General features: G+C 34.6%; 1 protein-coding gene and 1 pseudogene across 8 annotated transcripts in view; both read left to right on the top strand.

Annotated features, from left to right (window-relative positions):
* CCDC88A (coiled-coil domain containing 88A) overlaps positions 1–15,600 on the top strand; it is a 99,385-nt gene that overhangs the window by 57,715 nt on the left and 26,070 nt on the right. For 6 of the 8 annotated variants that reach the window (XM_036435350.2, XM_036435348.2, XM_036435346.2 and 3 more), the window contains 5 exons: positions 1,477–1,614; positions 3,703–4,773; positions 6,476–6,603; positions 7,843–7,984; positions 11,668–11,832. In XM_036435350.2, the coding sequence (XP_036291243.1) occupies positions 1,477–1,614; positions 3,703–4,773; positions 6,476–6,603; positions 7,843–7,984; positions 11,668–11,832 (1,644 nt within the window). The remainder of the gene's footprint in view (positions 1–1,476; positions 1,615–3,702; positions 4,774–6,475; positions 6,604–7,842; positions 7,985–11,667; positions 11,833–15,600) is intronic. The other 2 variants (XM_036435349.2, XM_036435344.2) reach the window with 1 other exon arrangement.
* Positions 9,811–10,163, top strand: LOC118717376 (annotated as a pseudogene).

Genomic DNA, 15,600 nt, shown 5'->3' with positions numbered 1-15,600 from the left:
TAGTGTTATAGTAAGAGTGGTCATTTAGAATTTGGATCACTTCTATTTTGGTTGTCATTATAATTGGATCTGTGAATTATAATTTGATTTTGAAAGTAGCTTTGAAGGTCTCTAGTAAGTTCTTAGTGATTCTAGCAATTTTTGATAAATTCATTGGATAAAAGATGTTTTGTAAACTAAATGTTTCACTTGAATTCCACTAATGTAAAACAACATATGAACTTAATTAAAAAACTTATCCATATATTTTAATCATGAAGGGAGAACCAGATTCGTTAGTTATTAATAACTAAAAGCTTCCAAAACATGTAAATGAATGTTGAACTGAGTTATTGGCTAAGATTTGTGACTCGATTCTTTTGAGGCATTATTTGGAGATTATTTTCCATGTGTGGTTATCTTCCATTGATGTTAAAAAGAAAAATATTAAAGAAAAACTTGCTTAATGTAGACTTAAAATTCCTAGATTTCTTCACTATTGACAATAAGATGTAATAAATATTTTTAATAGCTAAATATTTTATATAGAATATTATATATAGCTAAATCTTCTTTATTTTTTTAAATTACCTGGTTTGATGAATATGTTCTATAATAATGGGAAAATCAGTTAATAGCATATTTTAAACTTAAAAATTTTTAATACTTATTATACTTATTAACCACATACTTTATTGTATTTTCAAAATGTACAAATGAAAATAAACTTAAATCCAAAATATAAATTTTTTTTAATATATATTTTATTGATTTTTTTACAGAAAGGAAGGGAGAGGGATAGTCAGAAACATCGATGAGAGACTCATCAATCAGCTGCCTCTTGCACGTCCCCCACCGGGGATGTGCCTGCAACCAAGGCACATGCCCTTGATCGGAATCAACCTGGGACCCTTCAGTCCGAAGGCTGATGCTCTATCCACTGAGCCGAACCGGTTTCGGCCAAAATATAAATATTTGTTGGAGTTTTGTTTTTCTCCAATATTCTCCTTTTTCCTTATTTTTTTTATTTTATTTTAAACCAAGTCCCTTCTTGTTTCTTCATCAAACTCATGCCACTATTTCTCATCTTTTCCTTCATACTTTTTATATTCTCTCTTACTTCTTGTACATCAAAATTCCTTGACTATAAAATTTTACTTTACACTTTCACTTGAGCCAAGAAAGCCTTTCAGTAAGGCTTGTACAGTCTTCACATAGCAGATAATTATCATATGTTAACTTGGATTGTCTGTGTTTACAAGTAGATATTTACCTTCAAAGATGCAGAGGATAAAAAACATAGTCTTGTCTGCATATTTTATATAGCTGCTAAAATTAGCATGGTATATTGAATTTCTCTACTAAATTCTTAAATTTTACCATTTGGGTATTAAAACTGTATTTTATCTTTTAATTCAATAATTATCTTTTGTTTTGATATGTTCCACTGTTTTAAAATACTTAATGATATATTGTCTTGTGACTTACTTTCTCCAGGTTGAAATTCTTGAAAATGAGATTGTTCAAGAAAAGCAAAGTCTTCAGAATTGTCAGAATTTAAGCAAGGATCTAATGAAGGAGAAGGCTCAGCTTGAAAAAACAATTGAAACGCTTAGAGAAAATTCAGAGAAACAGGTTCATAAATTTCTTTTTCTTTTTCTTTTTTAAAAAAATATATTTTATTGATTTTGTACAGAGAGGAAGGGAGAGAGAGAGAGAGAGTTAGAAACATTGATGAGAGAGAGTCATCGATCAGCTGCCTCTTGCACACCCCTTACTGGGGATATGCCCGCAACCAAGGTACATGCCCTTGACCAGAACCGAACCCGGGACCCTTCAGTCTCCATTGAGCCAAACCGGTCTCGGCCAGGTTCATAAATTTCTTATTAAGCATTATATTTTAAAAATTTTTAACAAAAGTTAGTTTGTGCAAATAAAATGTCCATATAATATTAAAGGGAAATATTTTAGAATTTTTATTTTATTTTAAAGTAACTTGTTTATCTCACTTTCTATGCCATGTATTTTAGTAAAGTGAAAGAGAAAGATTAGAATTTTTTAAATTGCCAGTATGATTAATAATTGTATAACATTGTGCAGTACATGTGCTTTTAAGAATCTGTGGGAAATGGCTGTGAAGTAGAGTTGGGAGAAATGGGAGTGGAGTTTGGAGAAATGTCGCTGTGCTCTGACCCCACTTAATAAAGGGAGAAGTGGTGGCAGCAGCCGTCTTGGACACTGTCAAATATATTTTCAAGTATTTACTGACCATTCTCATGCTTGCGAAAACAGAACTGGATAGATTGACTTGCTATTTCAATATTTGTATTATTTATTGTAAAATGATTTGTTTTATGTTATCTAGGTATAACCTTAGGCCACCTATAAAATTAGAAATTTCTGTAGAGCTACAGAACAAAAATTGTAGAGCTAAGTATGAATCTGTACCTTTTACCAGGTTCTCGGGAGCTTGTTCAAAACACTAAATTTTTGAGAACTATTATATTAAGCCATGTCATGAATTGGATTAGTTTTCAAATGTACTAGGGGATTTTATTATTTTGATGTTTCCAAATTAGCATTCTTTTTGGGGTTGAATACATACCCATACACTCCCATATATGATACAGCAAATATTTACTGAGGACCCTCTGTGTATAGGCATTGAAAAATTTATTTGTGCCTGGCTGGTGTGGCTCAATGGCTGGTTGAGTATCAGCCTATTAAGCCGGAGGTCATAGTTTGATTCCTGGTCAGGGCACTTGCTCATTTTCGGACTCAATCCGCAGTAGGAGGCATGCAGCAGGCAGCTGATCAGTAATTCTCATCATTAATGTTTCTCTCTCCTCTGAAATCAATAAAAAATATATTTAAAAATTAAAAAACTATTTGTGTAAAGTAAAAGCTTATATCCTCAAGGAGATATGTATGTATGTTTCCCTGATACTCATATTTGAATTTGAAACATGCAATTAAGTAATCTGAAGATCATTTTTATTGATAATGAACACATATCTCTTAAATATTCCTTTATACGTATTACAAACTTCCTAAAGCCAAGGACATTAGTGATCTGGTAGTACATGTATACAGTGGTCTCTCAGTATTTGTCAGAATTGAAAGTAAGATAGACAATGCTAGCACCCTTTTATGTTACGAGTTCCCTGTTTGTTTTTTTAAAAAGAAATAACTATAATTTAAAATATTGGTTCTTAAGGAGACAAAATGGCAGATTCTGAGCCTTGTCCCGAAGTAAAATATTAGTTCTTGCCCTAGCTGGTTTGGCTAGAGCACATGTGTCAAACACAAGGCCCGCGGGCCAAATCCGTCCCGCCAGGCCTTGCAATGTGGCCCGCACCGCGCTGTCATCACTGCACTCCGCTGCGTTTCCATCACAATGACAGTTTATGACTGTTCAGTAAACCATTCGGCCCGTGATTTAGGCTGGATTTTAGATTTTGGCCCCTTCTCTGATTGAGTTCGACACCCCTAGGCTAGAGTGTCAACCTGCAGACTAAAGGGTCCCAGGTTGCGAGCTGGATCCCAGTAGAGAGCGTGCAGGAGGCAGCCAATCAGTGATTCTATCTCATCATTGATGTTTCTATCTCTCTCTTTCTCTTTCTTCCTCTCTGAAATTAATAAAAATATATTTAAAAATAGTTTAAAATACTTGGTTCTTGTCCAATTAGGTTTTTAATTTTCTCCTTTCTTTTTAAAAATTAGATTAAAATATTGGAGCAGGAAAATGAACATCTGAATCAAACTGTGTCTTCCTTAAGGCAGCGCTCCCAGATAAGTGCTGAAGCAAGGGTGAAAGACATTGAAAAAGAAAATAAAATTCTCCACGAGTCTATCAAAGAAACAAGTAGCAAGTTAAGCAAGATTGAATTTGAAAAAAGACAAATTAGGAAAGAATTGGAACATTATAAAGAAAAAGGAGAACGAGCAGAAGAACTTGAAAATGAGTTGCATCATCTTGAAAAAGAAAATGAATTGTTACAGAAAAAAATAACCAATTTAAAAATTACTTGTGAAAAAATTGAGGCCTTAGAACAAGAAAATTCAGAGCTAGAAAGAGAAAATAGGAAATTTAAAAAAAGATTGGATAGCTTTAAAAACCTTACTTTTCAGTTAGAATCCCTAGAGAAAGAGAATTCCCAACTTGATGAGGAAAACTTGGAATTGCGGAGAAACGTGGAGTCTTTGAAGTGTGCAAGCATGAAAATGGCTCAGCTGCAACTAGAAAATAAAGAACTGGAAAGTGAAAAAGAGCAGCTTAAGAAGGGTTTAGAGCTTATGAAAGCATCATTCAAGAAATCAGAACGCTTAGAAGTTAGCTACCAGGGTTTAGATACAGAAAATCAAAGGCTACAGAAGGCTCTAGAGAACAGCAATAAAAAAATTCAGCAGTTAGAGAGTGAACTACAAGACTTAGAGATGGAAAATCAAACATTGCAAAAAAACTTAGAAGAGCTAAAAATATCCAGCAAAAGACTAGAACAGCTAGAAAAGGAAAACAAATCATTAGAGCAAGAGACTTCTCAACTGGAGAAAGATAAGAAACAGCTGGAGAAGGAAAATAAGAGACTCCGACAACAAGCAGAAATAAAAGATACCACGTTAGAAGAAAATAATGTGAAAATTGGAAATTTGGAGAAAGAAAACAAAACTCTATTCAAGGAGATTGGTGTTTATAAAGAATCTTGTATTCGTCTGAAAGAATTAGAGAAAGAAAATAAGGAACTTGTCAAAAGAGCAACTATTGATATAAAAACTTTGGTTACATTACGTGAGGTAAGTATAGTTACCTAGATTTAAGGCACATATTTTTTACTAGAGGTATGGAGCACGCGTGGGTGGGTCCTGACGCGGGGGGTGTGGGGGGGAAGGGGGGACGGGTAGGTGGGGGCTGTAGGTGGTTGCTGGGCTGGCCCCACCCCCAATCGGGGTGGAGGGCTGATGGGGTCAGGGCTGGTGGAGGAGAGGGGCTATGGGCGGTTGGCTGGCCAACCCCATCCCCTGATTGAATTCCCAGTCAAGGAGACAATTTGCATATTAGCCTTTTATTATATAGGATATTTTTAACTCAAGGCTTTAAGTTTTATTGGAACCTATTAGTAATTTTTATCATCTACTAGTATGGATGGCTATAAAGTAGAAGTTTAGAATTAGAACTAGAAAGTTTCCAACTTTCCTGCCTTTATACATAAACTAAGAAGTATATGTATATTATATTTTTAAAATCTTGTACTAATAAAGTTTCCATATGTAATATTTCAAAATAATAGTATTTCAAAATAATATTACAATATGTGATCAAGACTCTTGACTAAATGCTAAGTATAATGGGATCCATGATAGCCATTATATTGAATGCAAACTGTGTGCCAAATACTGGGCTAAGGTGTGTGTGTGTGTGTGTGTGTGTGTGTGTGTGTATGTGTGTGTATACACACACACACACACACACACACACATATATATACATATATATACACACATACAATTTTATGACCAGTTCTTTATACAGTACGTATTATCTTAATTAGATAAGAAAACAGATTCAGAGATATTATGTAATTTTTTGAGGATGACAGTTAATAAATGGCAGAGTTGGATTACTGGATTCAAATCCAGATCTTTCAGACTCTAAAGCCCTATGAATTTTGACCTCTAAGCTTAGAGAATACAAATCAGGTTAAACTTAAAGGTCAACATTGAATAATTGGTAGTTGCTCAGATTTGTGTGTTGAGAAGAAATTTGAAATTTATAGCAGTATACTGGTAACAGATCTTGTAAACGTGGTTGGTGTAGATCAGAAGATAACATACTTGGCTTGTTTTTGCTTTTACTATGCTATACTTAAATGATAACCCTTTAAGTTCAATTTAAAAGTATCTTAGCATTCTCTCAATACGTCACACTGGAAAGTCTGTGTTTCTGCTAAAGAGATACTGAGAGGAGAGGGACCATTGTGAGCCATTCATTTTTTTCTTTTTGTTGTTCTATGGTCTCATAGACATGAGCAACAGGTTCCTTGTGCCTGCACTTCTCAGAATGCCCCTAGTTCTTCAGACCTATATCCTCTTCCACGGGGAGAAGGGTGCTTGTGAAAAAGGGTGTTGTATAGGAAGAAACATACATTAAGGTCCTAGCTTATTATTGAAAAAATAATGGATATGCGTTTTTTCCCACAGTTCTCAAATGTGAGGTATGGATTCACAAGGAAAGAGTAAATAGTTTCTCCATTTGGTTTTAAACATTAAAAAAAATAAAAAGAAGTATTAGCCAAAAAAAGGACAAAACTATATTCTGTTTGGACTGTTATATTGTTTCATTACTATTTCTTAATGAGGGAGGGAAATTCCAACCACATTTCTGTCTTTCCTGTCTCACATATGTATTCCTAGATGGTTGTGTTAGAATATTGGCTAAATTTCTTAGAAGTTTATGTTTTTAACACTTATGTGAGTTTTGCATTCTTTTTAAAATAAGGATTTGGTGAGTGAAAAATTGAAGACACAACAAATGAATAATGATCTTGAAAAATTAACCCATGAGCTTGAGAAGATAGGGTTAAATAAAGAACGACTCTTACATGATGAGCAAAGTACTGATGACAGGTGAGCATTAGTCACTGGTTCAATTCCCAGTCAGGGCACATGCGAGGGTTTCAGGCTCATTCCCCATTAGAGGGCATGCAGCAGGCAGCTGATCGATGGTTCTCTCTCATTAATATTTCTTTTTCCCTCTCCCTTTCTAAAATCAATTTTAAAAAAATGTTTAAAAAGTAAAAAATCAGGTAAAGAAAGCCTAATACTGTCTAGAAAAAAATGTTAAAATGTTATATAAATACAGTTTGCCACTGAGGTAACAGAAGATCTAAGGCTATAATTGCCTGTGAAAGTAGAATGAGATGACAAACAAACCCCTCTCTGGTGAAATAATGCAATTTAAGCAAGTTATATTTTATTTGATTATATGCTTAAATGCATCAATTCTTTTTTTTTTCTTTTTAAAAAAATATATTTTATTGATTTTGTACAGAGAGGAAGGGAGAGAGATAGAGAGTTAGAAACATCGATGAGAGAGAGTCATCGATCAGCTGCCTCTTGCACACCCCCTACTGGGGATCTGCCCACAACCAAGGTACATGCCCTTGACCGGAATCAAACCCGGGTCCCTTCAGTCCCCAAGCCGACGCTCTATCCATTGAGCCAAACCGGTCCTGGCAATGCATCAATTCTTTTATTATTTTAAAATCTTTATTGTAGTGAGTATTACATATGTAGTATTACATATGTCCTTTTTTTTTTCTTTGACCCCTTCTAGCTCCCATTCTTCCCCCCTACCCCCACCCCCACCCCATACCTTCATCGCCCTATTGTCTGCATTACTTTATACCCTGAAGACAAAGTCTTCAGTGAGTTTCAAGTCTTAACTATGAATATGTTCTTATATGAATACTTTACACTTAATAGTGTAGACAAATGTTTGATAATATAATAATCCTTCACTTTCTATAGATTCCATTCTTATAAAACTAAAATAAATATTTTGAAAAAATATTTTGAGACTTACAAAACTAATAGAAGTATAATGCCTGATTGATTATTAGGTAATTTTTTCTTTTGACAACCTAGGCTATAATCTAAAGCTCTGTTTACTTAGTGATTTTTAATTCTTCATTCCCAGGAATAGTTTAAGAGGGGGAGACTGTGGCAGTACGAGGAGGATAATTTAATTTGCCACTTAAATTATAAGATCTATTTATGGCACCAATATCTGTAGTCATAAATTATCTTTAAAAATAATTTTCTGACCTACAGTAACAAACTTTTACCATTTTTGTACTTGGATAGTAGGTACAAACTTTTGGAATCAAAATTAGAATCCACTCTAAAGAAGTCCCTTGAAATAAAAGAGGAAAAAATTGCTGCTTTAGAAGCTCGATTAGAAGAATCCACAAATTATAACCAGCAATTGCGCCAAGAACTTAAAACAGTAAGTGATTTCCTTGGAAATTTTTAATAGTTAAATATTTGGAGAAAAAATTATAAAATAAAAATTTAATATTTTATTAGTATTGTTTTTTTTCTTAAATTCAAGAATGTTCTTAAACAGGTTTTTGCCATGTAATTTATGACAAACTGTATTTTGTTTATACACTGTAATTGACTCAATCCTATTTCCTGTGTGTATGTCCCCCATGCAATTAGGAACATATCAGAATTGATATATTGAAATGGGGAAAAGGTGGGCTTATTTTATGGGTAAAAGCTCTTAATGAGATACAGGCACTTCGTTCTGACACCCTTTTCCTATTGAGAATCCAGGTAAAAGTTTGATAGGAAATTTGTATGTGTGAGAACACCAAGTAGAGGAAAATCATATGGCATGCTCTCATAAAGTTGAGGATATTTTTCTAGATCTCTTTTCTTGTGATATTTAGAGTTATTCGGTGAATTAAGCAAAACTGTTTTCTCTACATGAGTAAATTAAATATGAAAGGATTTGCTCTATATTGAGTTAATATAATACTAGATTGGGAGTATCATATTCTGACTTATTCTTCTTATTGTCTCTGCATTGCTCCCTGGAATGGTTTTATAGTAATTAAACATTAAAACCTGTAAGGTTACTACAGGCCACATTTAGAACCATTTGACTCAGAACGCTATAGGAAATACAGGTAGCTAGCAGGGCACTGTCTGGTGTTCTTCACATGAGTTGTCTGAGAATCACCTTCCTGCCAGATGACAGTCCACGTGCGAGTGAGATTCGTATTGGGTGTGCCTTGGAGCTGCCCTGGCCTTAAGACTTCATGCTCCACAGCAGTTATCTCTTGCAACAACTCCAGAGGTATAGATTGAAGATCTCCATAAGTTGTTACCAGTTTTAAGAGTTGCTGCACTTAGAGAAGTTCAAAGATACGGCTTCATGTTAGGTATTTATATTTCTCTCAGTCCAAATACAATTTACCAATCAGGGATCTTATTTCCCTTCAGCAAACCTGCCTGCTGACATAGAGCATTCCAATTTTATGAGGTTTCTGGAGAAAGTTAACTGGAGATGAATTTCTCAGGCAGAAAGGAAAAAGGTTTTGCTTCCTATTTGCCCTTACAATCATTGCTGGTATTCATCTCAGACACTACCATGAAACAAGTATTTATGTAAAAGAAATTCTAGAACTTTAATTAACATAAAAGATTATAAAAAATAAAATTTGGTGCCAGATTTTATTAATGTGCTTTATTTCATGATTTTTTTTTTTTACCCTATTAAGCAGTATGACTAGGTTACAAATAAAGTTAACTCATGAAGCTACTCAGCTATAAAATAAGTGGGTTTGGATATGGGTTGGTACATATCTATTTCTAGTCTAAAAGATAGAGATTTAAAAAATCCATTGTTATCTTTTACTTCCTGCCATAAACATGTATTCAGCTGTGATTATATTGTTCTTTTAGTACTACACACGAAAAGGTATATCACTTGAAGATAGACTATGAAAGTTAAATAAAAGTAACAGAAGGTCTAAAATAACTACAAAAATAGCATGACAGAGAGGTATGGCTAATATGCCAACAAGAGAGAGAAAATAGAATTACAAAAAAATCCAAAAGAAAATAGGTGGAGCAAAGTACAAATTGGACAGATGGACAATAAATAGCAAATGGCGGCTTTAAATAAAATCAGTCCTATTAAATATAAAAGGTCTGATACCTCAGGTAAAAGTCAAAGGTTAATGGATTAGATATAAAGGCAAGTCCTACCTATATGCTGCTTCTAAGAAACCTGGAGTCTTTGGTCTCGGCGGCAGAATCAAGATGACGAAGGGGACGTTATCATTCGGCAAGCACTGCGACAATACGCACACCCTGCGCCTCCGCTGGGGCTCGGAGGCCTGCCACCTGCCGAAGCCCACCTGCGGCAAGTGCGGCTACCCCGCCAAGCGCAAGAGGAAGTGTAGCTGGAGGGCCAGGGCTAAAGGACGAAACACTACCGTTACTGGCCGCAGGAGGCACCTGAGAATTGTGTACCGCAGATTCAGCCATGAATTCCGTGAAGGAGCAACACCTCCTAAACCCAAAAGCAGCTGCTGCCGCATCCAGTTCACCTGAAGGATTTCAATGATTAGTCGCACAATAAATCTCGGTTTAAAAAAAAAAAAGAAAAGAAACCTTGATGGAAAAACCTTGATGGAAAATATTTTATTTTTGTGTGAACATAAATTAGAGATTCTGATTAATGATACATAAGGTAAAGAAGCCGTTTTTGAAGCTTAGTTGTAAAAATAATGTTCTAAAAATTAGAAGCTTTGAGGGTTTTTTTCTCAGTTCTTCTTAATAACGGCATATGTCTATAACCTTTCTAAGCCTAGGGGTGAAAAGACCCTGTGGGAAATTAACGTAAAATAGGAGACTAGAAATGATGTCATCCATCTATGTAATTAGGGTGTTAAAAGTAAGGAGGAGAGGGGACTGGATTCCAAAACATCTATATTAGATCACTTGCCAAGGTTTAAATTACATTCTACCTTGGCATCTTTTTCCTTTAGTCTCACATCATTATTTTCTAACTCAATAGTAGCAGATTTTATTGTTGAATTATAAGCTTTCTTAAGGTTTGTATTAGATGTTGAATTATTTTAAATATTTATCCTTGCCTTAATATAAAGTTTAGGTTAAGTTATAAATTTATGCTAAGTGTCTCCTAGGATAAACTAGTAATTCAGGATAAGTATATAGCAATAATCATTTCCAGTTGAGAGCTATTTAAGTTAATCAGCAATTTTGGTAATGTAAGATGACCAAGTTGCTAGTTTTGAGTTGGCTCTCTTAAAGTAGGATCTGGTTGTAGTCATACCAGAAAACCTTGGATTGCTCACTCTCCATAAAATAAATTACAGTAATTATATGTGATAGATGAAGGTCTCAATAAAGAAATCATTAATTTATTTAACACAGCTCATTTTGGGCAACATATCCTTCATAAAAGGGCAAGTGTCTACATATAGATACTTCCTCAATTTTAATTTAGATCTCTTTTTTAAGAGGAATTAATACTGTGTCAGATCTTTATTGTTTACATGAGGATCTCAGAAATCTCTAAATCAGCTATAGATAGAACTCTAGAAACAGTTGTATTATTAGCAGCACGTCTTGATCTTCAGCAACATTTTCATCATAAACAATAGGATATGAAATTAGAGAATATATTGTAGGAGCATTACACATGAAAAATATGTTTGCCGTAGCGGGTTTGGCTCAGAGGTTAGAGAGTTGGCCCAAGGACTGAAGCGTGGTGGGTGCCGGGGCACGTTCACCAGTTGCAGGCTCAATCCCCGGCGCCAGTCAGGCACATGCAGAAGGCAACCAACTGATGTCTGTCTCTCACATCGATGTTTCTCTTTCTCCCCCTCCCTCCCACTCTCTCTAAAATGCAATGGGAAAAGATCCTCGGGTGAGGATTAACAAAAAGAAGAATATATTTAATATTTCTAAGAGAGAAGGATTTGTATTTTATGGAGCATAAATTGTGATTGTGCTAATGATGATAATTATACAGACCATTTACCATATTTTTAGATATTCACCAGATTCGGTGCAGAGTCAAATTAATTGTAAGAAGCAGGACTGAGATGATTTCTTTTCCCCATTAAAACATTGTAAATTACATTTTAGGTGAAAAAGAATTATGAAGCCCTTAAACAGAGACAAGATGAGGAACGGATGGTACAGAGCCCTCCTTCCACTTCCAGCGAAGATAACAAATGGGAGCGAGAAAGTCAAGAAACAACAAGAGAACTTCTGAAAGTTAAAGACAGATTGATTGAAGTAGAAAGAAACGTAAGTATTTTTAAATTTTTAGTAGGAATAAGGATTTTTAGAAGTAATGTGTAACTCAGAAAAATGTATCTAATCTGGTTTTGTAGCTTTGTTCATTTTATACTTTCTTGACCGATTTATTTTGTAATATGAATAAAGACTGAAGAACTCATAATTTACTTCTCTCCATCACCCTCACACAAGACCATCAGTAACCTTTATCAACTCTATCTTGAAAATATACCTCAGACCCATTTTCTTTCTCTACATCTTTGCTGCTACCTCAGTTGCAAGCTCAAGGTAGCATCATCTGTCATCTGGACTATTAAAATATGCTCCTAACTGCCCTACCTTTTCCATTTCTGGCCCAATCTAACCCATTCTCAACACAGGAGTCAGTTATTTCTTAAAACATATTCCAAACCATGTCATTTTCATACTTAAAGTCTTCAATAGCTTCCCATTTTAATTAGAATAAAATCCAGATTCTTCGCTGTGTCCTGTAAGATCCTTCTTAACATTGTCCTGCCTGATCTTATACCACGTTTCTACCCACTCTGTTTATTAATCTGCAGATAATATCTGAAAAACACAAAACAATGCCTGGCACATAGTAAGTAAATTAGTTCTAGTCATACTGGCATTTTTCTTCTTGTTCCTACTCAGGCCTCTCTGTTTGCCTCCCCTGCTGGCTGGCTTCCCTCAGAATTTGTGTCTCATGTCACATATCGCCTGCAAGACTTCTTGCTTGATCCCTTTCCTCAGTAAAGGAGCTGTCCCCAGCCTAAACCGTTCTTCACTATCACACCACTGCCTTATTTAGCTTCTCATAGCACTTTTCACTTATGAAATGACATTATTTTGTTCATTTATTTGTTCTCTATCTACTGAAAAAAAGCTCCTTGAAAGCAGGTAGCTTGTCTTTCATTTTCACCACTGCCTTCAGTATGTAGAATAACGCTTCTTAGATAGCAGACACTGTGCTGAATGAGTTACATATTTGACAATAAACAATAATTGAATGAATTCAACAAACATCCTACAAAGATGAATAAGCTTTAGGAACTTGCATGCTAACAAGTAAAATAGTTGTGGTTGTTATTGTTTTTTAATATAACATGAATTAAAAGCTTTAAGCCAGTGGTCGGCAAACTCATTAGTCAACAGAGCCAAATGTCAACAGCACAACGATTGAAATTTCTTTTAAGAGCCAAATTTATTAAACTTAAACTTCTTCTAACACCACTTCTTCAAAATAGACTCGCCCAGGCCGTGGTATTTTGTAGCTCACGAGCCGTTTGCCAGCCACTGCTTTAAGCCATAAAGCCAAAAATTAATACCTTATACCTTTGATTCCTACTTTCTCATCCAAAAGTAATTACTATAAATATCTTTCCCAGGAAACTGTTTGTGATTTACCTATATATAGAAGTATATTTCTTTTACAGTTTTATATCTGTAGATAATAGAATGTCTATTTTTAATTATTCAGTAATATATACATATATACCTCTATTGTTTAGGTTAATAATTATACCTCGAACAATTGGGCTGGCATATAAAGTCCTGTAAGATAAATCTCTTTCCCATTGACTTCCTTTATAAATTTTCACTGAGGTAAAAGTTACTTGGTTCTCTTACTTTAGCCATTTTAGATAATGGGTTTATAAAAATGGCTAGCCCTATATTATAATAGATGAATAATTTTTGTGTCTCTGCCAGTATCTTTGCTAACTACCTACTTTCCTATTGTAAATTTTTCCTACTCTGAGATAGCCTTTCTAGTCATAGCTATCTCATCTATTCATTACATACTATAGGAATTTTTGTTATTTCTAGGATCATTAGAGCTTGTATATTTTGATTTCTAAAGAGCTGAACTACAACAGTACTTAACATATCCAAGGGAAAAATCATTTACTTATTTGGTGTGTCAGGATGGTATTCTAGGCCCTGGTTGATTTTCCTCAGTGGCTAGAGCATCAGCCTGTGGACTGAAGGGTCCCAGGTTTGATTCCGGTTGGGGCCACATGCCTGGGTTGTAGGCTCAATCCCCAGTAGGGGGGGGTGCATAAGGCAGCCATTCGATGATTCTCTTTCATCATTGATGTTTCTATCTTTCTCCCTCTCTCTTCCTCTCTGAAATAAATAATATATAATATATATGTATATATATATATTTTTTAAGATGGTATTCTAAGTCAGTATTCTACATTTTTTCAGTATATGTTTTTTTATCCTTTGTGTTTGAACAAATGAACAAAAGAAGTTCAGTATCAAAAACATCTTTGGAACATTTTGGTTCTTCAGCTTTGTTTTTTATGGTATATGTGGGTTAAATCCTGACTTGTCTTTTATACAGTGACATAATATATAGAACATAAAACCCTATGGAGTGAATATTATTATTGTCCCCCAAATGCAGATAAGATAAAAGTAATTTGTTGGGATTCAATTGTAACTTTTTGTTGTTGTTGTTGTTAATCCTCATCCAAGGAGATATATATATATATATATATATATATATATATATATATATATATATATATTAATATTTTTTATTGATTTCAGAGAGGAAGGGAGAGGGAGAGAAAGATAGAAATATCAGTGATGAGAGAGAATCATTGATTGGCTGCCTCCTGCATGCCCCCTACTGGGAATCAAGTCCTCAACCCGGGCATGAATCCTTTATCAGAATTGAGCACAGGACCTTCCAGTACACAGACTGGCACTCTGTTCACTGAGCCAAACTGACTAGGTCACCCAAGGATATTTTTCCATTAATTTTTTAGAAAGGAGAGACAGAGAGAAACATCCATGTGAGAGAGACTCATTGATTGGTTGTTTCCCACATGGCCCCAGTCAGGGCTGGGGATTGAGCATGCAACCAAGGTATATATTCTTGGCAGGAATCAAACCCAGGACCCTTCAGTGTCCACTGTCTGATGTTCTATCCACTGAGCCAAACCAGCTATAGCTCAGTTGTAACTTTTTATGCATGTTGCAATTATATGTATAATAAATTCTGGTCTTTTGTATATCAAAGATTTTAAATTTGGGTTTCTAGAGGATTCTTTGTTTATACTTTTTGATGCTATGTTATTTATGATATGTTATTTAGAAGTAACCCTAAAAATGTAATATTCATAACAAACATTTTAATATTTAGAACATTAACTATGATTTGCACAGTAATTCAACCGTTTAACTATAAAACTGAATTATGGCCATATGCACTGGAAAAATTGAAAATGGTATGTTTTGTTTGGATTTGCTCTAGAAGTCCTATAGATGAAATAGAGCTTTAGTGAGTGTTTTATTCCATGAAAAATAATTACTAAAGAAAATATGTAATATCTGTTAGGGTTGTAGGCACTAACATTTTTAAACAGATGGTTAAGATGGTTTCTACTTGTCCTCCAAATATTTGTGTTTATAAAATACTTAGTTTTGCTGCTATCCTTGTGACCACCACATATTTGTCTGTCTGTCTGTCTGTCTGTCTGTCTCAATTGCCTTTGGGCGTTTAGAAAAGAAGCACTCCATGGACTAGAAACGTTCCACTTGTTCTGGACACACTGGGCACTTTTGAGCAGCATGAAAACCGTACAACTGACAGTCACGTTCTTGTTATCTGTGTTAGTCAGTATATTTAGAATGGAGTATTTTATTTTTTAGATATTATAAAGCCGACAGACACAAATACAGTAGTCTTCAGATTTTATGATTATTGCTTTCTTTTTCTTAGATTAAATATCTGTTTACATTTGGGATAGAGGGAATATTTTC

The sequence above is a fragment of the Pipistrellus kuhlii genome, unplaced genomic scaffold (assembly GCF_014108245.1).
Source record: "Pipistrellus kuhlii isolate mPipKuh1 unplaced genomic scaffold, mPipKuh1.p scaffold_m20_p_13, whole genome shotgun sequence".
NCBI classification, from domain to species: domain Eukaryota; kingdom Metazoa; phylum Chordata; class Mammalia; order Chiroptera; family Vespertilionidae; genus Pipistrellus; species Pipistrellus kuhlii.
This window is presented reverse-complemented; position numbering and strand designations above follow the sequence as displayed.